At 38.4% G+C, this 27,403-nt stretch overlaps 1 protein-coding gene across 3 annotated transcripts in view; it reads left to right on the plus strand.

Moving 5' to 3' along the window:
- Positions 1-26,141, plus strand: part of CNGB3 (cyclic nucleotide gated channel subunit beta 3) — a 162,017-nt gene extending 135,876 nt beyond the window's left edge. For 2 of the 3 annotated variants that reach the window (XM_040487445.1, XM_040487447.1), the window contains 3 exons: positions 22,761-22,907; positions 23,347-23,521; positions 25,824-26,141. In XM_040487445.1, coding sequence (XP_040343379.1) covers positions 22,761-22,907; positions 23,347-23,521; positions 25,824-26,084 — 583 coding nt within the window. In that variant the 3' untranslated portion in view covers positions 26,085-26,141. The remainder of the gene's footprint in view (positions 1-22,760; positions 22,908-23,346; positions 23,522-25,823) is intronic. The other variant, XM_040487446.1, reaches the window with a different exon arrangement.
- Positions 26,142-27,403: the final 1,262 nt, after the last annotated feature.

Here is a 27,403-nt window from a genome sequence, read left to right on the forward strand (position 1 = left end):
AGAGTGAACACTTCTGTGAGGGTCCTGTTTTAGGGCAGTGATGAACATACTTCTCAGAATATCCAGGATTTGAGTTCTTTGCATGTTTCCTATTTCTTCCTTACTGTGAATCCTTTGAAAAGTGATTTAATATTTTAGTGACTTAATAACCACTGTAATCTTCAGGGTCATAAAACATGCAGCAGTCTAATCTGAAACACTGCAGAAATTAATTAGCTGACCCCTCCCAAAGGTTGAGTACTCCCTAAAGAATAAAATCTTATAAATAAAAGTATGTTAATTGCTGATATTATCATCACAGGAGGAAATACTCTAGGAATAGAATCCAGGTGCTGCTGAGCTACAATTGAAAAGAATCTTAGATTCTTGACAGGAGCTTCTCAAATACAGCTCCTATTACCCATTTGGTTTCTAAGGCCAACTTGAAACCAGCAGAACAGACAAGCTCTAAACTTGTTCAATAGTCTGGTTGATTCAAGCAAAAGGGAGTTTTTTTGCCTTGATTCTCCTCTTGGCTATAGTTGAGGAGAAACAGGATGCATCTGGCTCTTTCCAGATACCCACAGGCTTCACAGGCCCACAGCTGTCATATGCCCCTGGAACTCTAGTTATTTATTCCAGTGATGGAGGCATGCCTGCCAAACATCTATATACTGGAAAGATCTGGTAATCGTGTTTACTACTCAAAAATGCTGTGACCTTTGTTAAAATGAGCTACATCCAACACTATCATGTAGCTATTTAAAGATGGTTCTTTTTTCTGAGGAAAAAAATAAGAAAGAAAAGAATTGAGGGCTTTCAAGGACATTATATATTAATCTAAAAGAGGAAATCCCTGACTAAAATATAGATTTACAGCCTCTCATGGAGAAAGTGCAGGCCACACTTCCAATTAATATCTGAAGAGTGAAGACACCCCAATTTTATTTTTTTTTTGTTTTTTTTGTTTTTTTTTTTATATATGAAATTTATTGTCAAATTGGTTTCCATACAACACCCAGTGCTCATCCCAAAAGGTGCCCTCCTCAATACCCATCACCCACCCTCTCCTCCCTCCCACCCCCCATCAACCCTCAGTTTGCTCTCAGTTCTCAACAGTCTCTTATGCTTTGGCTCTCTCCCACTCTAACCTCTTTTTTTTTTTTTTCCTTCCCCTCCCCCATGGGTTCCTGTTAAGTTTCTCAGGATCCACATAAGAGAGACACCCCAATTTTAATAGAGAGACGTAGGGTCTGCCAATGGATGGTCTTGTATTAGTTCTGACTCCATTGTTTTCCTTACATATACACTAAGTGCCAAGTCTTATTCACCAAATGTATTTAACCACTTCCTATCCTCCCTCTATATCTCACCATTCTTGAAACACATCTGGACTTTTACCATTGGTATTGCTATTGTGATTTCAGTAGAATTCCCTACTGGTTTCATATCTCTTTGTAATGTCCACCTTCTGAAAAATACCTATTCACTCTTCAAGACTCAATTTGCGCCCCTTCCCCATGTGCATGTGCTCTCTCTCTCTGTCTCTCTCTCTCTCTCTCTCTCTCTCTCTCTCTGTCTGTCTCTCTCTCTCAAAATAAACAAACTTAAAAAAAATACAGGGGCTCTTGGCTGGCTCAGTTGGTTAAAGTATCCGACTTGGGCTCAGGTCATGATATCGCAGTTCATGAGTTCAAGCCTCACATCAGGCTCTGTGCTGACAGCTCAGAGTCTGGAGCCTTCTTTGGATTCTGTCTCCCTCTCTCTCTGCCCCTCCCCTGCTCACACTCTGTCTCTCCTCTCTCTTTCAAAAATAAATAAACGTTAAAAAAAATTTTAATTCAATAAGCCAATGACATCACCAAGATGGCAACATAAGTTCTTCCTGATTTGCTTCCCCTCACAAGAACAACTAACAACTATTTAAAAACAAAACATCACTGGGGCGCCTGGGTGGCTCAGTCAGTTGAGCGACCAACTTCGGCTCAGGTCATGATCTTGCAGTTTGTGAGTTCAAGCCCCACGTTGGGCTCTGTGCTGACAGCTCAGAGCCTGGAGCCTGCCTTGGATTCTGTGTCTCCCTCTCTCTGCCCTTCCCCGCTCATGGTCTGTCTCTGTCTCTCAAAAATGAATAAATATTTTTTTAAATTTAATAAATAAAAAAAATCACTGAGAGAATCCTAGAACACAAGGGTAAGTCTGCAACACAGAAACCAAAAGCCTGAATTAGAAAGGTAAGAGAAATGACTACACAGTGACCACATTGCCCCTACCTGAGGCTAGCATAGCACCAAGCAAAGTGGTCTCCCCTGAGCCTCCAGTTCCTCCATTGTGAAAAGAGAACCCAAGGAGGACAACCATCCCCAGCCCCCAAGCATTGTGGGAGCCCATACTCTGATCTTTCAACATGGGGATTGCAGGAAAATCCGTGAGAATCTGTGGGTCTCAACCACTAGGAATCTGACTGTGATGGAGAAGATGGGGGAGGTTTGCAATAGCCAGTAAGTGGATCTTGGCAGACTAAGTTCATACCTCCCGTGCTCAAGTAGTAATCCCAACCAGTGGGTTTACTCTTCTGCAGAAACAAATCAGGAATGCATTCTGACCAGGGAACTCAGTGAAGTACAGATCTGTCTGATTCAGATCCCCAAACAAGGAAGTTGCAGACCCTAGAGCCCCATTTGCCTTTGCCCAGGCAAGGAGCTTATTCACAGTCCCACCCACTGTGGAGAGTCTTCTGGCCCCATCTGGCCAGAAGGGCTAGTGACAACTCCTGGAAGCAGTGTGGGCCAGTGGCAGGCAGAGTCAGGCAGGCAGAATTGAATGCCTGCAGAAAAGCCAGTACCAGGTGTGGAGCATTCTCATAATATGCACAGGCAGAGAGATTGATTCTTAGCCAAGGCTAAGGGTAGCCCCCCTCAAGTACAGAACCTGTTTGGGAAATTTTGAGTAGCTTAGAGCAGTCCCTTCTCCTCCCACTCAGGCAAGGGAGCTAAGACATAGCCCCAGCTGCTGTGGAGAGTGTCATCTGGCCCCATCTGACCATTAAGGGCTGGAGACAACTCCTGGAAACTATATTCAAGTCACTCAGTCAAGGAGAACAGGTATTGCTGACAGTTTACAAAGCAAAGCCAGTGGTCCTGTTTGATCAGGGAATTTGGGGTTCAGGTTGGCTTGAGTTAACAAACAATGAACCCTACCTGCTTCTAAAGCTGCTTTTCCTGCTGTACCCAGATTGGGAATCTAACTCACATCCCTGATATTGGTGACTACAGCCTTCAGCCTGTCCAATTAGGGAACCTAACCAGAGCACACAGGAAGCTCCATAGCCCATTCAACTGTCCTATGTACAGTAGCACATGAACAGAGAGTAGAGCCTACAACTTCCCCCATCTACAGAGAAAAACCAGAGGCTTCACCTAACCAAGGAATTCAGTACACACTCTGGTCTGATTCAGGTACACAAACAATGACTGGGTCCCATCCCACTGCCCTGCTACATCAGAGAAGCTAATTTATAGTCCCACCTACTACTGAATATAGTACCTACTCCAGACCATCTAGTAAGCCTGAACAGAGAATCCAGGCAATCATGGAACCCACCCTACAGCCTCACTTGGATAGGAGTCGTATCCAACTGTTCTCAGCCAATGGCAGAGTCCCTCATCTCTATCCTTACAGTTTGAACGGTTGCATCACACAAAAATTGACTGTAATAACATGACTCACTTGCCCAAGGACATAACCAGCAGACACCCAGAAACCCAAACTGAATTGGTTGGTGAAGAACTCTCTCTGCCAAACCAAACTGTGAAGTCTGAAAGTGGAGCCCAATTATTCAGATGTGCAGACAATAATATAAAAAATCAAGGATCAGAAAAAATAAGGTAAATATGACACCACCAAAGGAAACTAATAAAACTAACTGACCCTAAGGAAATAGAGATCCATGAGCTGTTAGACAAAGAATTCAGAATAATCCACCTAAGGAAGTTCAGTGAACTACAAGGAAACACAGGCAGACAGAAAACAATGCATAAACAAAATGAGAAGTTCAGTAAAGAAACAGAATGATCAAACAAAAAAGCAAACAAATATACAAGAGTTGAAAAATGCAACAATTGAACTGAAGAATTCAAAAATGGTTTCAAGAGTAGATCCAACCACAACAGAAGAATTCACGATCTGTAGGATAGGACTTTGGAAATTACCAAGTCAGAGAAGGAAAATGAAAAAATGAAAAAAGTAAAAAAGGCCTACAGGAATTATGGAACGCAATGATGTTTTGATGCTTTAACCCTTTATCATTATATAATGACCTTCTTTGTCTCTTCTTACCCTTTTTAGCTTAAAGTCTATTTTGTCTGATACAAATATAGCTACACTAACTCAAAAAGATATCTGCAACCCCATGTTCCTAGCAGCATTATTTACCATACCCAAGACATGCAAATAACCTAAGTATCCATCAATGGATGAATCGATAAAGAAGTTTTGTTCGTATATATATGAATGTTATTCAGCCATAAGAAATTCTGCTCTTTGCAACAACAAGGTTGGACCCTGTGGGCATTATGCGAAGCCAAGTAGGTCAGACAAAAAGAAAAATAGTGTATGATCTCAGTAAGAGAAAGAAAGAAGGAAAGAAAGAAAATGTTCATAGAAAAGACTTGTGAAGGGTGCCTGAGTGGCTCAATTACGCGTCCTACTTGGTCTCTGGTCATGATCACGTGGTTCATGAGTTCGAGCCCCGCATTGGGCTCTCTGCTATCAGCATGGAGCCTGCTTTGGATCCTCTGTCTCCCTCTCTCTGGCCCTCCCCAACACATTCATCCTCTCTCTCTCTCTCTCTCTCTCTCTCTCAAAAATAAAACATTTAAAAGAAAGAAAGAAAAGAAAAGACCTGTGATTACCAGAAGCAGAGGGGAGGGGGATTTGGAAAAATGTGGTCAAAAGGTACAAACTTCCAGTTACAAATAGGTACTAGGGTTGTAATGTACAAAATGATGACTATAGTTGACACTGCTGTATGATAGATAGGAAAGTTTTAAGAGAGTAAATCTTAAGAGTTCCCATCACAAGAAAAATTTTTCTTTTTTTTCTTTGTTTCTTTTTATTGAACCTATATGAGCAGATGAATGTTAGTTAAACCTAATGCGGTAATCATTTTATGATATATGTAAATCAAATCATCATGCTGTATGCCTTAAATTTATACAGTGATACATGTCAATTGTTTCTCAATTAAACTGGAATTTTAAAAACTATACAATAATTATTGATTTTCATTGATATCCTGAAATATTAAAAAATAATTTTAGGTGCATTCAGTAATTTTTAGTTAATTAATTATGATGTTTAAAAACAACAGAAAATTACACCCAGGACCCCCCTACAGCATAATGTGAAGTACCTGAAAGAAGGCCATGCATGACATGGTAAACAACAGTGGCAAACAAGAAACAAATTGCTTCCTTGAAGAGCTTTACAAACCAATGAGACAGGGCAATAAAAGATTCCAATACCAGGTGATAAAATGTATGGATTGCATCCAATGATGAAATATACACAGGACGTTATGGAGTACAAAGGCTTCACAAGGACCAATGTATCCCTTGGATTTGGCAATTACTTGAGTTTATTTGAGAACTTAAAGAGAACATTTCAGTGCTCCTCAAATGGCAAATACAGACAATAATGCGTGTACAAAGGTCAATCCTGGTAGTCCCTGCTGTAGGATACATAAAGGATTATTCACATAATGCCTGTAGTGGGTTGCATGGTGGCCCACACAAAGATGCATCCATGCCCTAAACCCTGGAACCTATGAATGTGACCTTACTTGGAAAAAAAACGGGGGGGGGGTAGCTCTTTGCAGATATAATTAAGTTAAGGATCTCAATATAAGATCATTCTCAATTATCTGGATGGGCTCTAAGTCCAATGACAAGTGTCCTCACATGAGACAGAAGAAGAGAAGACATACAGACACAGGAGGAAGAGGGGAAGGCCATCTGAAGACTGAGGTGGAAGTTGGAGTTAATGCAGCCACAACCAAGGAAATCCTAGAACTACCAGAAGCTGAGAGGCAAGAAAGGATTCCTCCCTCGAGTCTTTGGAGGGAGACCAGCCTTGACAACACCTTGATTTTGGACTTCAGGCCTCTGGAATTGTAAGAGAATGCATTTCTATTGTGGTAAGTCACTGGTTTTGTGGCAGTTTGTTAAAGTAGCCCTAGGAAACAAATACTAAACTCTCTAAATTGTTAACTTTAAAATATTTTACTGGAAAAAAAAGGGCATGCTTGTCACCTCCCTCTACTCACCCTACATGGCCAGTGTACCTCCAAGACCTGTCAATCTCATCTCCTCAGTATGTCTCCAATAATTTGCATTTTACCATCTCCACCGATGGTACCTTGGTCCAACAACCTCCACCTCTCCTGGACAACTGCAATGGCTTACTCTGCATCTTTCACTCCAATACCATCATCCTCTACAATCCATCATCCACTTTGTAGCCAGAGAGATCTTTTAGAAACACAGATATGATCATACCCCTGCTCTTCTTATTAAAACAATTTAGTGCTTTTATACTGTTTTTAGGAATAAGAACAAATTTCTACCCTGACCTACAAGGTCCTACAGAGCATAGCCCCTGCCCACCTCTCTACTTCACCTTGCACCCCACCCCCTGGGCCCTCTTTAATTCAAACTTCAGTTCCCTGAATATGCCACATGCTGTACAGCCATGGGGAGTTTTATGCACATCCTGTTACCTTTGTCTGGACACTTTTCCCACCTCCTTTACTTAGTCTCAACTTCTTTCCAAACTTCCTAGATTCTCCATAACAGAGACTTTCCAGTTCTCCTTGCTATATGCTCTGGTCAGGCTATATTCCTCTCTTCTGAGAAGTTATCTTTGTAATTATGTCCTCATTGGTGCATTTATTTCTTTGATGTCTTTCTTCCTCACTGACTTGTAAGCACCAGGACTGCTATGCACGGCTATGCCTGTTGTGCTCTGCATCAAGATGTCCAGTGAGGGACCATAGTCCACTCCCAACTCATGATCCCTGCTATTGTGCTCTTCCTCATGCATGGATACCCGTTACTTTGCAAATGGGGGCATTTTTCTGGCAAAGCTTTGCACCCATAGGACTTCATGTTCCCAGAGAAGCTACATTTTTCTAAATTGCACAAAGGCATAGGGATATCCCAGGAATAATAGTATACACCACATTTGTTTTGCTCTGTACTCAATTCCCAGCCTTTAGGGCAGTTCCTGGCCCACATAGTACCTAATAAATAGTTATTCAATAAATAAGTGAATGTAATTATCTATCTTTGCAAATGTACTAATACACATCCATTTTTGTCATGAATATGCATATTCAGCCTTGTACCCTTTTAGTCAGTTTTTATTATTAAGAATAGCACTGCTATGTTTATCTTTATAAAATTACTTTGCTTTTATTTCTTTGAGGTTTATTCCCAAAAGTGAGATAACTAGGTCAAAACGTAGAAACATTTCTATAACTCTTCTAATATATGAGCAGATTATTTTCCAGAAAAATTGAATCAATTTACAATTCAACATGAAGTGTATAGCTATTTTTCCATAGCATCCCTGACGTTACTTTATTATTCTCATTGGTTTGGCATTTTAATAGGTTGTTTTAATTTGCATTTCTCTAAATAGTGCCTGGAAAATAATAGGTCCATAAGAAATATTTTCTAAATGAATTAATTTTCTATGGACCTATTTATTTTCATAAATATGGTCATTTATTTACCTTCCATATTTCTTTTTTTCTTCACTATCCTTTTTCCATCATTGAGTTATTGAGTAGAATTTAGGCATTGATACATTCTTATATATTTTAGATAGTGTGGTTTTCATTTAAAATATGTAAATTCTGATGTTTCACTAGTTTTATTAGTCAAATCACCCATTCTGAGGACTCCTTTTTGATATTTATATCATTGTGAAAAAGCCAAAAAATTTGAAAAATAATTTTAAGCCTCTTTTTCCCTGTAAACCATGTTTGCCTCTTTCTCCTGAACACTCAGTTTTTAAATCTATTTATTTATTTTGAGAGAGAGAGACGGCATGCAAGTGGGGGAGGGGCAGAGACACAGGGAGAGAGAGAGAATCCCAAGCAGGCTTCACACTGTCAGTACAGAGCCTGATGTGGGGCTCGAATTCACAAACCACAAGATCATGACCTGAGCTGAAGTTGGACACAACCGACTGGGCCACTCAGGTACCCCTGAACATTCAGTATTTTAAATGGGAATACCAAGGGAGACTCCTAGTTCTTTTGGACTATGTTAATTCCATATTCTTACTTTTCATGAGAATAATTCTGTTATGCCTTCCCCCTCCCTCAACCCCTTTCCTAAAGACAGAAAGAGTTAGTTACATTAGACTTATGAGCAAGGGTAAGAAATCTTGATTAATTGAGAAAAAAATTCTTCATTTCCATATTTTTCCTATCTCAAACTTGTAAACACAACCTGTGTTAAAAATACATATTTGTGGGGCACCTGGGTGGCTGTCAGTCAAGCATCTGACTTTGACTCAGGTCATGATCTCACGACTCATGAGTTCAAGCCCGGAGTCTGGCTTTGTGCTGACAGCTCAGATCCTGGAGGCTGCTTCAGATTCTGTGTCTCCTTCTCTCTCTTCCCCTCTCCTGCTCTCTCTCTCTCTCTCAAAAATAAATAAGCATTAAAAAAAAATTTTAAATATATATTTGAATTTTCATTATATCCTCTTGTAGATCATCTCTTTTGATTGTGTAATAACTTTTTGCTTATAGCAAAAAGAAAACCTCATGTAAGTTTCACAATATTCCTGTGAACAACTATATTATCAGTACCATTATTTAAAAATGTATTCAAATATCATAAGGATGCCTCTTTTCTTTTTTTTCAATTTTTTTTTTTGGGGGGGGAACAGAGAGAGACAGAGCATGAACGGGGGAGGGGCAGAGAGAGAGGGAGACACAGAATCGGAAACAGGCTCCAGGCTCCGAGCCATCAGCCCAGAGCCCGATGCGGGGCTCGAACTCACGGACCGCGAGATCGTGACCTGGCTGAAGTCGGACGCTTAACCGACTGCGCCACCCAGGCGCCCCAAGGATGCCTCTTAAAGAAACTTTGTCCCATGTCTTTAATTCTATGAAAATCGAGGTTCCTTACCACCATTTGGAACAGTAGGAAAAGAATAAAGATTCTGATAGTCAGACTTTGGCACATAGCTTATAATGCCAGCCTGATTGGCTTCTTCTCTTATTTTTCCTAATGTCCATGGGGAAATATGTGTCATTAAAATAATGAAGACTTCATTAGCAGCACTAGAGTTCATGTATAAAGAAAAGGTCTCTTGATTAAAGTCAGCTCTAGTCTTACATTTGAGTTTCAATAATGAAACTCATATTTGTTTTTGAATAAGTCACTTCACTGATTCTGGACCTAAGTTTCTATGTCAGGAAGTAGAAGTAAGAATGTGCTTCACCAGATTGACATGGTCATCAATATATGTCATTGTTAGCTATTTTGACTTCAAAGAAACCCTTAAACAAGCTACTTTCTAGTTTGTTTGATAGGGTGTTTTTGAGTTAGAGTATCAATGCAGAGTATTACCCTAGGCACTTGAACAGATATAAAAGTAAACAGGGTATGGAATAAAATGTACATGTTATTCTTTCTTTCCTCCCCACATCCTTAGGATTTTTACCTAGATTCTTCATTGTTCATCCACTTCCTCTGAGGCCAGTTCAACTCTATTATCAACACCTTCTGGGGTAGAAGAGACTACCTGTTTTCTATCTGTGAAATCTAAACTCTCTAACTCTGATGAAAATCCACACATACAGATTTTTCTCAAAGTATTTTACAAAAGAAAAAAAATTCTAGGTTAACATGTGTTTGCCTTGCAGTAGTTTTATGAAGATCAAAGTAGCCACAAAGAGCAAGCAGCCTGGGCAGAGGTGATACTAGAACATCTTCTGATATTTGCTCACCTACAAAAGTTTTGTTAGAATTTATTTTTAGTGAAGTCATAAAAATGTTCAAGCAACAAAGTGTTTTCCAATGACACTGAAAAGGATAAAAGAGTATCTCAGAAAAAGGCTACATGGGTGATCTAACCTCCTACCCTCTAAATATAATCCACTTGGAAATTTGCTTAATGAGAACAGATATTTGAAATTTTAATCTCTTACTCAGCATTGGATGTGGTACTCTTTCCATTGACAGTAGTCAGAGTTAGTTTTATTTCTATTCTATGAAATTATTATATATGGGAAAAAATGCTCTTAAACTAGAAATATTTTTATTTTAGGAATCATTCTCATTTTTTACATTTAAAGCATTTGTCATTTTGAATTGCATATATCTGTTTAAAAAAAATCTGTGTGGGGGATGCCTGGGTGGCTTAGTTAAGTGTCCAGCTCTTGATTTTGGCTCAGGTCATGATCTTACTATGGGATCAAGCTCTGCGCTCACTGTTAGCATGGAGTCTGCTTGGGATTCTCTCTCTCCTCATTCTCTGCCCCTCCCCCACTCACACATGTGCTCTCCCTCACTCTCTCTCAAAATACATAAACATTGGAAAAAAAAAAGAAATATGTCTGGGTTTGCATCCCAACTCCACAACTTATGAGCTGTGTGACTCTGAGGAAGGTACTCAGCTGAGATTTCATTTCTTCATCAGTCAAAACAGATTAATAATGATATATAACTATCCATTACATTGGAAAGCATTATATGCATTAATACATAAAAAAAGAACTTAGAAAAATACCTGACTCATAGTAAGCACTCAAAAACATTAGCTAGTAATATTATTATTAATATTTGCTAGTCTGACAACCCTCACTCATACTTATCCCACTTCTAGATTATAAACATTTTATGGGCAGATGTTAATCATCTTTATAGCCCCCGAACTTAGTTTAGTATCCAGCTCATTATGGAGTATACTATTTTTACACACTCCTAATTTATCTCTAATTTCTTTTTTTTTTTCTTTTCAATTTATACAATGATTCCTTACATTCTCCTGCATGATTGGCCTCCCAAGTTCATACAAAAACACTATTTATCAAAAGCCCAGCTGAGAAAGGCAATGTTTAAGAGGGATTATTTGTTCTCTGGATATCATAGGTACAACAAAGAGAAAGCAGGGTATCTGCATCCCCCTTGCCCTGCTACAGAATTATTCTTACTGAACTGGACTTTGGAGTGACACGGCCTTATTGAGGACTGTATCACAGTTTAACAAACTTGTATTTGCATCTATCCTTAAGAAAATGAAGATGGTGTCCACCATTTTCAAGTGGTCTCTCTACTAAGCCCTTCAGGAGATATTTTTATCTGTCCTAAAGCTAAAAATTAATACACTTTTATGGTATAAAAGACTTAAAGTCAAGTTTGAAGCACTGTTATAGCAAAGTTTACATTTTTTGTATGAATCCCATTTTATGTCTCCATTCTTGTTTTTCTTTTGTTCTTCCATTCAATTTATGCTCAATTTATGTGTTCTCCTTATCTGTGTGAGGGCTTTCTTGATACGCTAACTCTGCTAAAAAGGGCTGTGCAGGCTGTGCACTACACAACTCCAGGGAGTTCCAGTCACATAGCCTATGTATGCAGAGCACAATTTATGATGCCATATGTGGCAACCCCGGAAAACAACTGAGAATGATTGAATGACTAGGGACCATATGAATATTCTAGCTCTTTGTGATTTATACATATCACATATATATGTATTACATATATGTATATTATATGTGCATAATGTGCATATATGTATATGCATATGTACACACATATGTACACACATATATTATCTCCATGTTGCTATTTATTCCGGACATCTAAGGGTTTTGCACATATAGGTCCTCTCATCCTGAATATACATTGTCTCTCTGACATTCACACAACTGATTTCACTCACTTATCCACACACTAGAACTATATATAGTACTTCTAGTACTGTGGTGGTTAATTTTATGTATCAACTTGACTGGACTAAGGGATGCCCAGATAGCTCATAAAACATTACTTCTGAAGGTATTTGGGAAAGAGATTAGCATTGAATAGACTGAGTAAAGAAGGTCAGCCTCACCAATGCAGGTGGGATCATCCCATCAGTTGAGGTACTAAATAGAACAAAAAGATGAATAAAAGGCTAATTTGCACTCTCTTCTTGAGATGACACATCCATCTTCTCCTGCCCTAGACATCAGCTATCACACCCTTGGTTCTTGGGCTTTCAGATCCAGACCTGGATTTATGCAATAGGCTTCCTTCTCCCTTCTCCCCTTCTCAGTCCATTGGACTCAGATGGAATTACACCACCAACTTTCCTTGTTCTCCAGCTTGCAGATGGCAGATTGTAGGACTTGTCAGCCTTCATTAACAATTCCTATAATAAATATCCTTTTATATGTATCTGTAAATATTCTATTTGTTCTGTGTTTTTTTCTGGAGAACTCCAAGTAATAAAATGTTATTATTACTTTTTACAGTTACATACCACAAATCAGGGTTTAAAATTTCTCAGCCAGGAATTTTACCTAATAGCAGCTTCTTATAATTAAATATCAGGAGTCTATAAGCACCTATTTCTCCTTGAAAATAATCATATACCTATACTGGGTAATAAAAGATGGCCTTGTTTCCTAAAAGAGTGATTAAGTAAACTGCTTAGAAATACATGCAATAAATGCTAACATTATCTGGTTCCAAAGTCTATATTCTTTCCACAAATACCAGGTTTTAATAATTCTTCTTTTGCTCTACTTTATCTCACTGTACTGAATACGTGGTACATGCTTAATAGTTACATTTATTGGAGTGAAAATCAAAAAGGTCCTTAAGTTATTGTCTAAGGTCACAGCACACAGAGGTGGATCTAGAATTAGAATCCATTTCTTTCTTTCCTGAGCCATTGCTCTTTTCGCTTTTTTTTTTTTTTTTTTTTCCTGTGGACATCTACCATTAACCTCAACTATTTGTCCTATAGCACATGCTTCCAGAAACTCTGTATGGGGTCAGGAATATTTAGGTATCTTCTTACTAAGCTATTTAATGCATGAAACTTTCCATTGGTGGAATGCTAGAGAAGCATTTTGTGGACAGAAGAGGAAAAAAAAAGATGCTATTTTAAACGTTGCTGAGAGAATTTGGGCAAAATCCATCTGGCAAACAGACTATTTCTTCCGTTCAAAACTCATCAAGCACTCTAAACGTGTAACCTGTAGGCAAGTTTAATTAAAGCTTGAGAAATCTCAAAATAACCTGACATTTAAATATGTTATTTCCGTTCTGCTCTCATTGTCTGACACACACAGAGCCATTCTCAGAACCAAATTAAGCTCCCCAGTGCCATCTCGCCCTGCCTAACTACTGGATTACCCTGTGCACAAGGAGACAGGAACATGAATGAAACAGGCTCATCCTCTCATTGTCCTTCAAATACCAACATCCATTTCATAGAGAGACAGGTAAGAAGATAAAATATGAAATTGGATGAATAGATAGATAGATAGACAGACAAAAGTAAAATTCATCTCTCTTCCTTAAAAAAAAAAAGATGAAGGCAGAGTTTGTCTTGGGGAGAGCCTCAGGAAAGGACTAAAGAAAGTGTTTTTTGCCGTGGAACAAGAAATTTTTTAAAAATTGGACAAAGTAAGTAGGCATTAACATAGGCAACATTTATGGATTCAAAATATATACTTTGGGTCTTGGGGGAATGATTCCAGTTCTGGATCTAAGTTTAATAAGTTCAGGTAACAGACCCTGTTTGATGCCTTAAGGTGGCCTAGCATTAGGTTTTCTTCCTCTTCTTCTTCTGCCTTCTCTGGTTTTATTTTTGGTTTTATTTTTTTGTTTTGTTTTGTTTTTGTCTGACTTCATTTATTTCTTTTTAATATATGAAATTTATTGTCAAATTGGCTTCCATACAACACCCAGTGCTCATCCCAAAAGATGCCGTCTTCAATGCCTATCACCCACCCTCCCACTCCTCCCACCCCCCATCAACCCTCAGTTTGTTGTCAGTTTTTAAGAGTCTTTTATGCTTTGGCTCTCTTCCACTCTAACCTCTTTTTTTTCCTTCCCCTCCCCATGAGTTTCTGTTAAGTTTCTCAGGATCCACATAAGAGTGAAAACATATGGTATCTGTCTTTCTCTGTATGGCTTATTTCACTTAGCATCACACTCTCCAGTTCCATCCACGTTGCTACAAAGGGCCATATTTCATTCTTTCTCATTGCCCCGTAGTATTTCATTGTGTATATAAACCACAATTTCTTTTTCCATTCATCAGTTAATGGACATTTAGGCTCTTTCCATAATTTGGCTATTGCTGAGAGTGCTGCTATAAACATTGGGGTACAAGTGCCCCTATGCATCAGCACTCCTGTATCCCTTGGGTAAATTCCTAGCATGCTACTGCTGAGTCATAGGGGAGGTCTATTTTTAATTTTTTGAGGAACCTCGGCACTGTTTTCCAGAGCGGCTGCACCAGTTTGCATTCCCACCAACAGTGCAAGAGGGTTCCCGTTTCTCCACATCCTCTCCAGCATCTACAGTCTCCTGATTTGTTCATTTTGGCCACTCTGACTGGCATGAGGTGATATCTGAGTGTGGTTTGATTTGTATTTCCCTGATGAGGAGAGACGTTGAGCATCTTTTCATGTGATTGTTGGCCATCTGGATGTCTTCTTTAGAGAAGTGTCTATTCATGTTTTCTGCCCATTTCTTCACTGGATTATTTGTTTTTCGGGTGTGGAGTTTGGTGAGCTCTTTATAGATTTTGGATACTAGCCCTTTGTCCAATATGTCATTTGCAAATATCTTTTCCCATTCCGTTGGTTGCCTTTTCGTTTTATTGATTGTTTCCTTTGCTGTGCAGAATCTTTTCATCTTCATGAGGTCCCAAGAGTTCATTTTTGCTTTTAATTCCCTTGCCTTTGGGGATGTGTCAAGTAAGAAATTGCTACAGCTGAGGTCAGAGAGGTCTTTTCCTGCTTTCTCCTCTAGGGTTTTGATGGTTTCCTGTCTCACATTCAGGTCCTTTATCCATTTTGAGTTTATTTTTGTGAATGGTGTGAGAAAGTGGTCTAGTTTCAATCTTCTGCATGTTGCTGTCCAGTTCTCCCAGCACCATTTGTTAAAGAGACTGTCTTTTTTCCATTGGATATTCTTTCCTGCTTTGTCAAAGATGAGTTGGCCATACTTTTGTGGGTTTGGTTCTGGGGTTTCTATTCTAATCCATTGGTCTATGTGTCTGTTTTTGTGCCAATACCATGCTGTCTTGATGATGACAGCTTTGTAGTAGAGGCTAAAGTCTGGGATTGTGATGCCTCCTGCTTTGGTCTTCTTCTTCAAAATTACTTTGGCTATTTGGGGCTTTTTGTGGTTCCATATGAATTTTAGGATTGCTTGTTCTAGCTTTGAGAAGAATGCTGGTGCAATTTTGATTGGGATTGCATTGAATGTGTAGATAGCTTTGGGTAGTATTGACATTTTGACAATATGTATTCTTCCAACCCATGAGCACGGAATGTTTTTCCATTTCTTTATATCTTCTTCAATTTCCTTCATAAGCTTTCTATACTTTTCACCATACAGATCTTGTACATCTTTAGTTAGATTTATCCCTAGGTATTTTATGCTTCGTGGTGCAATTTTGAATGGGATCAGTTACTTTATTTGTCTTTCTGTTGCTTCATTATTAGTGTATAAGAATGCAACTGATTTCTGTACATTGATTTTGTATCCTGTGACTTTGCTGAATTCATGTATCAGTTCTAGCAGACTTTTGGTGGAGTCTATTGGATTTTCCATGCATAATGTCATGTCATCTGCAAAAAGTGAAAACTTAACTTTATCTGTGCCAATTTTGATGCCTTTGATTTCCTTTTGTTGTCTGATTGCTGATGCTAGAACTTCCAACACTATGTTAAACAACAGCGGTGAGAATGGACATCCTTGTCGTGTTCTTGATCTCAGGGAAAAAGCTCTCAGTTTTTCCCCATTGAGGATGATGTTAGCTGTGGGATTTTCATAAATGGCTTTTATGATGTTTAACTATGTTCCTTCTATCCCGACTTTCTCGAGGGTTTTTATTAAGAAAGGATGCTGAATTTTGTCAAATGCTTTTTCTGCATCGATTGACAGGATCATATGGTTTTTCTCTTTTTTTTTTTTGTTAATGTGATGTATCACGTTGATTGATTTGCGAATGTTGAACCAGCCCTGCATCCCAGGAATGAATCCTACTTGATCATGGTGAATAATTCTTTTTATATGCTGTTGAATTCGATTTGCTAGTATCTTATTGAGAATTTTTGCATCCATAGTCATCAGGGATTTTGGCCTGTAGTTCTCTTTTTTTACTGGGTCTCTGTCTGGTTTAGGAATCAAAGTAATACTGGCTTCATAGAATGAGTCTGGAAGTTTTCCTTCCCTTTCTATGTTTTGGAATAGCTTGAGATTGCCTTCGCTGGGTTTAAGTGAGCTTTTTTCATGATTTGATTTTCTCTCCTTTCTTAGCATATCAATTATACTTCTTTTCAATATACAGCTTGCAATATACAATTTAAACTAATCTAAGTCTCCCTTCACAGAACACTAACTGCAGAGCAGGAACCTTACACAATATCCCCAATTCTTCCCTACCAGTCCTTAAGGCATTAATGTCATTCATTTCACTTATCCATATACTATAATCACCTAATGCATCATTATTTCATTATTTAAAGTTATCTTTTAGATCAATTAATAATAAGAAAAACTAAGATTTTAGTTTGATTTTACCTCTATTCTTTTCCCAGTGTCCTTCCAGTTTTGATGTTGACCTGAGTTTCTAACTCTATCATTTTCTTTCTTCCTGAAGAACTTCTTTTTAACATTTTTGCAGAGTAGGTGAACTAATGTTGAAGCCCCTCTGCTTTTGATTTTCTAAGAAAATCTTTGTCTCTTTTTCACTTTGGAAGGATAATTTCCATGTACATAGAATTCTAAGTTGCTGCTTTTGCTTCTTTCTTTTTTATTACTGTTTTTATTTTTATTTAGATATAATTGGCATTTAATATTGTGTAAGTTTTGGGGATAAAACATATTGGTTTTAAAAATTCATTTATGTTGCAATATGATAACCACTATTGCATTAGCTAACCTATATCATGTCACATAATTATAATTTCTTCTTTGTGGTAAAAACAATTATGATCTAATCTGTTAGGAACTTCAACACTGTATTTCACTCTCTCTTTTTATTTGTGTGGCTTCTCATGAAAAGTCTGCTGGTTCTTATCCTTGTTCCTCTTATAGGTGTTTTGTGCCTGTCTAAACCTATGAATAACCAATGTGGCTGGACTGGCCCTTGTAGTTTTTATTAAGATTGTAAGATGCAGGGCATCTGGGTGGTTCAGTCAGTTAAGCACCTGACTCTTGATTTTGGCTCAAGTCATGATTTCACAGTGCTCTGTCTCTCTCAAAATAAATAAATAAACAAAAACTTTTAAAACTTTTTAAAAAGCTCCCCAGGGGAGCCTGGTTGGTTCAATTGGTTAAAGCATCCAACTTCGGCTAAGGTCATGATATCACAGTTCATGAGTTCGAGCCCCACATGGGGCTTTGTGCTGACACCTCAAAGCCTGGTGCCTGCTTCAGATTTTATGTCTCCCTCTCTCTACCTCTCCCCCACTCTCTGTCTCGGTCCATCTCCAAAAATAAATAAACTTTTTTTTTTTTTTAATATTGTCAGTGGCTCCTGAGTGGCTCAGTTGGATAGGCATCCACCTTTGGCTCAGGTCATGATCTCATGGTTCATGGGTTTGAGCCCCACGTGGGCTTAGAGATACCAGTTTAGAGCCTGGAACCTGCTTCGGATTCTGTGTTTCTGTCTCTCTCTGCCCCTCCCCCACTTGAGTGCTCTCAGTCTCTCTCTCTCTCTCTCTCAAAAATAAATAAACATTAAAAAAAAAAAGACTGTAAATGCTCTTCAACAACAACCAGAGGAAACTTTGAAAAAATAAGATTTATTACTTACAAGACCTGGAAAATTACACAGCACACCTGGGGCCACACAGTGAGGTTACAGATAGAGAGAGGGAGAGTGTATGGGCCTGGGGTTCTACTTTTATTGGGGATGAGAATGGAGGCCTAGGATTTTGTGAGCTCACTAATGGTGAATTTAAGACATAAGAGCAGGAAAATAAACTCAAAATGGATGAAAGACGTAAATATAAAACAGGAAGCCATGAAAATCCTCGTGGAGCAAGCAGGCAAAAGCCTTTTTGACCTGTGCTGCAGGAACTTCTTACTCAACACGTCTCCAGAGGCAAGGGAAACAAAAGCAAAGATGAACTACTGGGACCTCATCAAAATAAAAAGCTTCTGCACAGCGAAGGACACAATCAGCAAAACTAAAACGTGACCAACAGAATAGGAGAAGATATTTCCAATGACATATCACATAAAGGGTTAGTATCCAAAATCTATAAAGAACTTACCAAACTCAACACCCAAAAAACAAATAATCCAGTGAAGAAATGGGCAAAAGACATGATTAGACACTTCTCCAAAGAAGACATCCGATGGCCAACCGACACATGAAAAAATGCTCAGCATCACTCATCATCAGGGAAATACATATCAAAACCACAATGAGATACCACCTCACACCTGTCACAATGGCTAACATTAACAACTCAGGCAACAACAGGTGTTGGCGAGGATGCAGAGGAAGAGGATCTCTTTTGCACTGCTGGTGGGAATGCAAACTGGTACAGCCACTCTGGAAAACGGCATGGAGGTTCCTCAAAAAATTTAAAATAGAACTACCCCACATTGTACTACCTGGTATTTATCCAGGGGATACAGGTATGCTGTTTTGAACAGGCACATGCACCCCAATGTTTATAGCAGCACTATCGACCATAGCCCAAGAAAGGAAAGAGCCCAAATGTCCAACAACGGATGAATGGATAAAAAAGATGTGGTATATATATAGAATGGAGTATTACTCAGCAATAAAAAAGAATGAAATCTTGCCATTTGCAACTACGTGGATGGAACTAGAGGGTATTATGCTAAACGAAATTAGTCAGAGAAAGATAAATATCATATGACTTCACTCAAATGAGGACTTTAAGAGACAAAACAGATGAACATAAAGGAAGGGAAGAAAAAATAAATATAAAAACAGGGAGGAGGACAAAACATAAGAGAGTCTTAAATATAAAGAACAAACAGAGGGTTGCTAGAGGGGTGTGGGAGGGGGGATGGGCTCAATGGGTAAGGGACATTAAGGAATCTACTCCTGAAATCATTGTTGCACTATATGATAACTAACTTGGATGTAAATTTAAAAAAAAAGAAATGAAGTATAAAAAGAAATAATACATACATACATACATACATACATACATACATACACAAGACCAGGAATTTAAAGTGTGGGAAGATAAAGAAACAAGTGGCCCAATTGTCAGTTATCAAAATTCACCAAGATCTCTAAAACAAAGGAACCTCAGTGAGGGAAGGCAGTCTGACTCTATATAGTTGGGTGGCTGGCAATGTGTTTGAGATCATCATTGAAATACCAGTCAAGCTTAGGTCAAGCACTTGCATTACAAAATAAGGAATAAAACACAACTATCAGGGTTTATACTACAATAGGCAGGATGTTTTCCCCTCTGTCTCTTTTCAAGATTTTCTCTTTATCTTTGGTTTATCACAATTTGAATTTGATATGTGTAGGATGTAAGGAGGGTGGTATTTATCATGCTTGTTATTCTCTGAGCTTTCTGGATCTGCATTTTGGTGTCTGTACTTAATTTTGGAAACTTCTTGGCCATAATTACTTCAAATATTTTTTCTAATATTAGAGGATGGTGCATGCTTTTGTACATATCTTATGTATATGTATACACAAAAGATACATATATATTGATACTTTTTGAAATTATCCTACAGTTTTTGATGTTCAGGGCGGGGGGGGGAGCTTGTTTTTTTTTCTTTTTTTTTTCTCTTTGCATTTTTGTTTGGGAACTTTCTACTGATCTATCTTCAAACTCATCTCTTCTTTCCTTGGCCCCATGCAGTCCACTAATGAGCCCATCAAAGTCATTCTTCATTTATGTTACAGTGTTTTTGATTTCTAATATTTCCTTTGAATTTATCTTATAATTTCCATCTCTCTGCTTACATTTCCCATCTATTCCTAAATGATGTCTAATTTTTCCATTAGATCCCTTAATCATAGTCATTTTAAATTCTCTGAGAATTCCAGTATCCTTGTCATATCCCACTCTGGTCCTCATGCTTTCTTTGTCTCTTTAGGCTGTGGTTTTCTTGTGTTCTTAGTGTGGTTTATAATTTTTGTTGGAAGCTGTACATGATGTAATTAGTAATTGGAACTGAGGTAGATATGTCTTTAGCATGATGTTTTATGTTAATCTGACTAGGAGTTGGACTGTATTTAATATTTGCTGTAGCTCTAAGTGCCAGAGCTACCAAATTTTTCTAAAATGCCCTTGTTTCCATCCCCACCTTTTGACTTTGGCCTTCCCTAAGTACACCTCCTCAGAGAAAGTCTGCATCCTGCAGCTATAATCCACTGTTAATATACAAGAGCCCCATTAGTACAATGATAAGATATGGGGGGAATCTATAATCTTATAATTAAATCTCAGTCTTGTAGTGGATCTATGTTCCCGGGATGTGACCTTTACAAGTGTTTCTTAGCTTGCTACCCACCTTAGGTAATAAGACAGGAAGGCTAGAGGGGTCTGGGGTGGGAGAAACACTTTTCCTTTGGGTGGGATAAGGCTCTGGTAGTCTTTTCCCCTAGATAGCAGCCCTTTGTTGTAGAGAACAAATGAGCTCTGGGTATATTTTAAGATGATTAATCATCCTCTTCTACTGCCAGAGCCACAAGCAGATCTTTCTTGGCTCTTAACCATGAGAACATGGTGGGGTTCCTCAAGGATTAAACCCAGGTATTACTCCCCATAATTGTGACCCCCAAGAGTTTCTTGATTATCCACTCTCAACCTAGCAGTTTATAAAAAGTACCATTTAAATTTTTGTAGCAGTTTCAGTTCCAGGACTTCTGTTCCAGGTAAGTAGATCTGGCTGTGGCTGTCTGGATTCACCTATCTCTCCAGATTTGGAGGAGAATTTACCCTGCAACCTCAGTTCTCTGATAGATCCAAGAAATGTTATTGGTTTCCAGTTTCTTCAGCTTTTTTTTTTATAGTAAGAATAAAAGTGACAACTTCTGAAACCTATGTTAGTTTTTTATCTTATTAACAGGCAGTGGAATGTTCCTTTTTCTGCAATAGTCAGAGAATCACACATTATCTAATACAAATCTTCAGACATAGGACCCATGCAAGTTCTCATGCATTATTGCCCCCAAAGGCAGGGCTGTGAAAATATGAATATTTTTATTGCCACGTTGCTTTCTCTGTCCTTTCTACCCCTAAAGATTGTGTTTTTATTAATGTAAGCCTTCTCTCTCTGTCTCTCTCTCACACACACACACAAATGATAAAACCACAACTATTTTTTCCTAACTGATTGACTCCAAGAGATTAAATCTATTGTGTTATCTTTGCAGTGCAAAGCCTGTAATGTTTTTAAAGCATTTAAATGTGTTTTTTCTTGTCTTGTTTTAAATTCCAACCCTTATTTTCCAGATTATTGGTGAATGATATAATTTTACCCATTTTTTATTCATTCATGTATTCTTTTATTCACCAACTATTTGTTCATCACTTCTCAAATACAAAATGCCCAGCTATGTCTCTGAGAGATATAAAGCCCAGAATTCACTGACACTCCTAATGGGAAGTTATATGTGAAGGACTATACTACAGAGAGGTTACAATACTGAGAACCAAGACAATTTGAGTGTTAACTAGGAGAAGAGATTGGATTTACCAGATATAACCAGGGCACCATTAAGATTTGATGTCAGATCTATATCAGACAGAACCCAGGCAGAAAACAGAAAGTACACTCAAACAAGGTAATGAAGAAGACTTTAAGAAGGAACTATTGACAAAAGTCAATAGAAGGAAATTGGGAGAAACATCAGTATATCCAACAAGGGATGGTGATGCATCCTGGAGCTAGCAACAGCAAAGAAGTTTTTCTGCAGCTAGGCCTGAAGGGGGCAAGAGGAGGGTACGTTACCAGAACCAAGACAGAGCTATAGAGAATCATACTTCTAGAAGATGGCCACATGTCAGGAGGTGTGGATGTTGGTGGAGAACTATAGTTACTGCTAACATAAGCTCTGGCAAGGAATGAACAGTGGAATAAATGCTCCAACACCACACTCCTCCTGTTTTCCATCTTCCTACTGCTATTTCCCATTGGCTGAACTCAGATGCAAGTCAGAGGGCAGACCTCCAGAGGTCAGCTTTCTGGCGAGCAGAGAGGATTGGGAAGGATGAAAAGTGAATCTGGAGGAGCAAACAGAAGATACCCAGTTCAACAGGAGTTTGTGCCTCTGGAATCTGGGAGGGAGAATCTCACGGGGCACTGATGGCTACAAATCCTTCATTTGAAGTGGGAGGTATAGACAAAACATGTTGAAAACTGTTGCCACTTCCATCACCACCACATCTTACACCTGAACTCTCACCTTCACCTCTCTGAAGCAGTGTAAATCCATTTTTTAAAAGATCTTGGTGAAAGGAGAGTGAAACTGGTGGCAAACATTCACCTTTCTATCTACAGCCTTCTAGCAGCAAGAGGAGGAAACCGTCGAACTGCCAATGTGATAGCCCATGGGTTTGCCAATCTTTTAACTCTGGACAAAAAGACCCTCCAAGAAATTCTAGTGCATTATCCAGATTCTGAAAAGCTCCTCATGAAGAAAGCCAGGTACAACCTTTAAAACCTCATTAGAAGGGCACCTGGGTGGTTCAGTAGGTCCAGCATCTCTTGATTTCAGCTCAGTTCACAGTCTCACAGGTTCATGGGATTGAGCCCCATGTTGGGCTCTGCACTGACAGCACAGGGCCTGCTTAGGATTCTCTCTCTCTCTCTCTCTCTCTCTCTCTCTCTCTCTCCCTTGCCCGTCCCCCCCATTCAAAATAAATAAGCTTAAAAAAATTAGAGTTGGTTTTACACTGTAATATCTAAGAGGAGAACTATATTATGATGGCAGTGATCAACTTTCTCCATAAGAAACATTCAACAAACAATTGTTTATGCAGATATCCATTGAAAACTTCACAGATTAGGAGACAAGACAGTGTCTGGTAGGTTTTTCCAGAACTTTTATGGTACTATCTAAAATAGCCTTTCTCTTCCATCCAAGTGTGCTTCTAAAGAAGAAGGCTCCAGGCACAGAGGAATCCCCTCCAAGAAAAGGACTTGCTTTTCTCTTCCAACCAAAACAAAAGACACCCAAAATGTTTAAAGCTCTCCTGGGAGGCACAGGAAAAGCAGGTCTTACAAGACTACTCAAAATGAAGAGGGAACAAACCATCCAGGTAATGAGGCAGAGTGAATTGAGGGCTATAACAGATCATTGAACTAAGTATACCCAGACAAGCTCCTACTCTAATTCCATTTCAAATACTGGGACAGTTTGGATGCATCTAATGTGAATAATTACTACTTTATTTATAGCACTTATTATTGTCTAAACTATATCCTCATATTTCATTACATTTAATCCTCACAGTTTATTATAGATGGTTTTAATATATATGTATATACAAACATTCAACTCTCATTATCTATATATTCGATATATTCACAAATCTGCCTATTTGCTGAAATTTCTTTGTAATCCCAAAATCAATACTCCATGTGGTCATTTGCAAACATACATATGTGCAGAGCAGTGAAAAATTTAAGTTTCCCAATGCACATGTCCCCAGCTGAAGTTGAGCAAGAAGACAACTCTACCTTCTTATTTCAGTTCTCACACTGTAAACAAGTGATTTTCATGATCTATTTAAGTGCTATGTTTTCCTCATTTTTGCGGTGCATAGTGCTGAAGTTCTGTCTAGTGATCCTAAGCACAAAAATTTCTGATATGCCTTACAGACAAAGGACATGTGTTAGATAAGCTTCATTCAAGCATGAGTTATAGTGCTGTTGGGCATGAGTTCAATAAAATGAATCAACAATATACATTAAATAAATGTCCCTAAACAGAAATACTCATAAAACAAGGTTATGTATTGATTTTTTGACAAAAATGTGGCCAGAGCCTCATACGAACCAAATCCTGCATTACCCCTAGGAGCAATGGTTCAGTATTTGCTAATTCTGTGTTTGTGGCAGCTGTATAGAACAAAACTACCAGGAATAATGAGAATCAATTGTTTATGTATAAACATACATATACACCTATAAATATATAGCACATTTTACCAATGAGCCACTTTCACAAATATTCAATCACTTATATATCACAAATGTTTAAACCCAGAAATAATTTCACAGATTTTACCCAAACCCTTCATGTTATAGATGAAGAAACAGCTCAATTTATTTGGATAAGTTCACAAAAAGTGACAGAGCGAAAACTATTACTCAGGTATTCACACTTGTAGTCCTATACTGAGCTGCCTCCCAATTCCTAGAAATGTCAAGATACTCAAATGTTACAGTTTTTCTGTCTTTATTTTCATATTTCTTTGATTCTTATAATAAATCTATGGGGCAGCTATTGAAAAACAGAGCAGGGATGCAGGTTTTCTGAATCTAGTCATGTTATCTCTTAAACTGTAAGAAATGGCTGACTGGATCTTTCAGAAAATTGGTAAAGCAAATATTATAAACCAGTCACACTCAAGAGACTAAAACTTGCCTCTTCCTTTTCACAGAGAAGCACTATGGTGAAAATTAGGGATACAGTGTAAGCCAAATCAGCATAGAAATAATAATCTCTGTAAAGGTTCATGAGTTCCAACCCTGCATCTGGCTCTGCACTGACAGTGCAGAGCCTCTTGGGATTCTCTCTCTCTCCCTCTCTCTCTGTCCCTCTCTTTGCCCTTACCCTGCTCATGTGCTTGTGCTCTCACTCTCTCTCTCAAAATATATAAAACTTTTTAAAAAATTAAAAAACATAATAATCTGGGTAAAAGACTTACAAGGTAAAGAAATATGTGTCAACATGTTAAGTAAGTTTCTCAACTTTATATGTGCCATTCATACCTAGTAAGAGCCTCTCTTAAACTGACCCCAAATATCATCAGCACAGAGCATAGTATGTTTTTTTACTATGAAACTTCTACAGATGATACTAAGCATAACAGTTTCTAAAACCATATAGCTCAACCACCCGTGGGACAAATAAGACTGTATGGGGAAAGAGATATGAGTTTCTCCCTGAGGTTCTCCCATGAGCTTATGCAACAGGAAAACCATACTTTCTGTAGTATTTTTATGGCATTTGGTTAATACTTTTTTATTAGAAAATAAATATTTAAAATTTCATCTTCATAAAATAAATAAGTACATATTTTTAAAGCAAAGAGTCCTAAGCACTAAGTCTAATAGTTCAGTGAGCATGAGGACCAATAGGAAGAGAATTCCTTTTCAGGGACAAAAATGCAATCCAGAATTACACTGTCAAATGTGACAGCTCAGCCTCCTTCTTCAGCACATCACAAAGCTGTCAAATGATAGTAGAATGCAAGGCAGACATGATTCCCACATTAACTTAATTCAGACAGTCTTTGTCTTGGTGGTGATCCTTAGCCATTGAATATTAATCATAAGACTCCAATGTCCTTGATTATGATTTCAAAACCAACTTTTTGTAACTACTTCTTCCAGGAAAAAAGTGAAAACTCCAAAGAAGGAGAGGGTAAAGGAAGAGAATATGAAGATAAACGAAGAGAACCAGTAGAGAAAACACAGGACAGCTCCGGATGTAGAGCAAATTCTGTTACAGCAGAGGAAATGCCCCAGTCAATTAGAAGGGCAGCTTTACCCAGAGGAACTACTCATCAATCACTTATCATCAGTATGGCTCCTTCTACAGAGGCTGGGGAAGAAGTTCTGATGATTGAAGTTAAAGAAAAGGCTAAACAATAAGTGTTTGATTATCTTTAGATGTAATCTAGCTAATTCCCAAAGAGATTGTACCCAGGATTGTAGCTTAAATTAATGAGGGGAAAAGACCTTGCCAGGACCCCTGAGAATCCATAGACAAATCCCTGGCTTAGTTTCTAGAACTTATGTGAGAGTGTGATCTTATGCAGTAGTAATAAGAAGATTATTTCAAAACCATCCCTATTCTCCATTGTCATTAGCTTTGTGCAATTGGTATTTCTCCTAATTTTATGTAGTAAGGTTTTTTTCTCTTCCATTCTTTCTTGATGATGTTTCTTCCTCCATTTTGATTAGCTTGGGATTGGCTCTGAAGTGATTCACTTACCTTTTCTCTTCAGTGTGTGTGTGTGTGTGTGTGTGTGTGTGTGTGTGTGAAAGTCTTGCATGGTACTGTTATTTCTCACTTGTAGGGGATTATGAGATTTCAATAAAATGTCGAAAATAAAACATCAGGTGATTTTCATTCAAGCAAGGATGATGAGTCATTCAAATATCATATCAATCCAGCAGTTGGAATTGAAGGGAAGCAGAGATAACGGAATCTGTGGATGTGAAATCTGACTTGCAGAAAAGTCCCCTGAGGAGGAATATTGGTCAGTAGTACTAACAAACCCGCAGGGAAATATCATATTGTAGCGACATGTTGGAAAACTCATTCCCTTTGCTAAAGAAACAAACTTGAATGTTTTCCCTCATACCAACTTAAAAGGCAACAGTCTGCCTAACTCATCTGGCTCCACAGACTCAGACTGGAGGAATCCAATCATCCCCATCTTCAGGTAGGCTAAAGTGATGTTTCTCAGAATCTTCCTCAAGCGTTTGCTTCTAAAGGTGCCAGATCTCTAGGCGCCTGGGTGGCTCAGTCGGTTGAGCGTCTGACTTTGGCTCAGGTCATGATCTCACGGTCCATGAGTTTGAGCCCCGCATCGGGCTCTGTGCTGACAGCTCAGAGCCTGGAGCTTGCTTCAGATTCTGTGTCTCCCTCTCTCTCTGACCCTCCCTCGTTCATGCTTTGTCTCTCTCTGTCTCAAAAATGAACATTAAAAATTTTTAAAAAAAAAATAAAGGTGCCAGATCTCAGCTTCTCATTGTTTTCAGCTTTAGTAAAAAGTGATGAGGTTAGGAAGACAGACTGTACACATGTCAGATTGACATATCCCTACAATTTGCAGAACCTACATGTACAGATGTTTACAAAATCTCCAAGTTAATTAAGTGCACTTTAGGAAGTTGTCCTCATGAATCAGCTAACATTAGCATAATTACTAAAGTCTCATGCTGTGAGGAGACTAAAAAAGCCA

The sequence above is a fragment of the Herpailurus yagouaroundi genome, unplaced genomic scaffold (assembly GCF_014898765.1).
Source record: "Herpailurus yagouaroundi ecotype Mexico unplaced genomic scaffold, PumYag 165, whole genome shotgun sequence".
Lineage (NCBI taxonomy): Eukaryota > Metazoa > Chordata > Mammalia > Carnivora > Felidae > Herpailurus > Herpailurus yagouaroundi.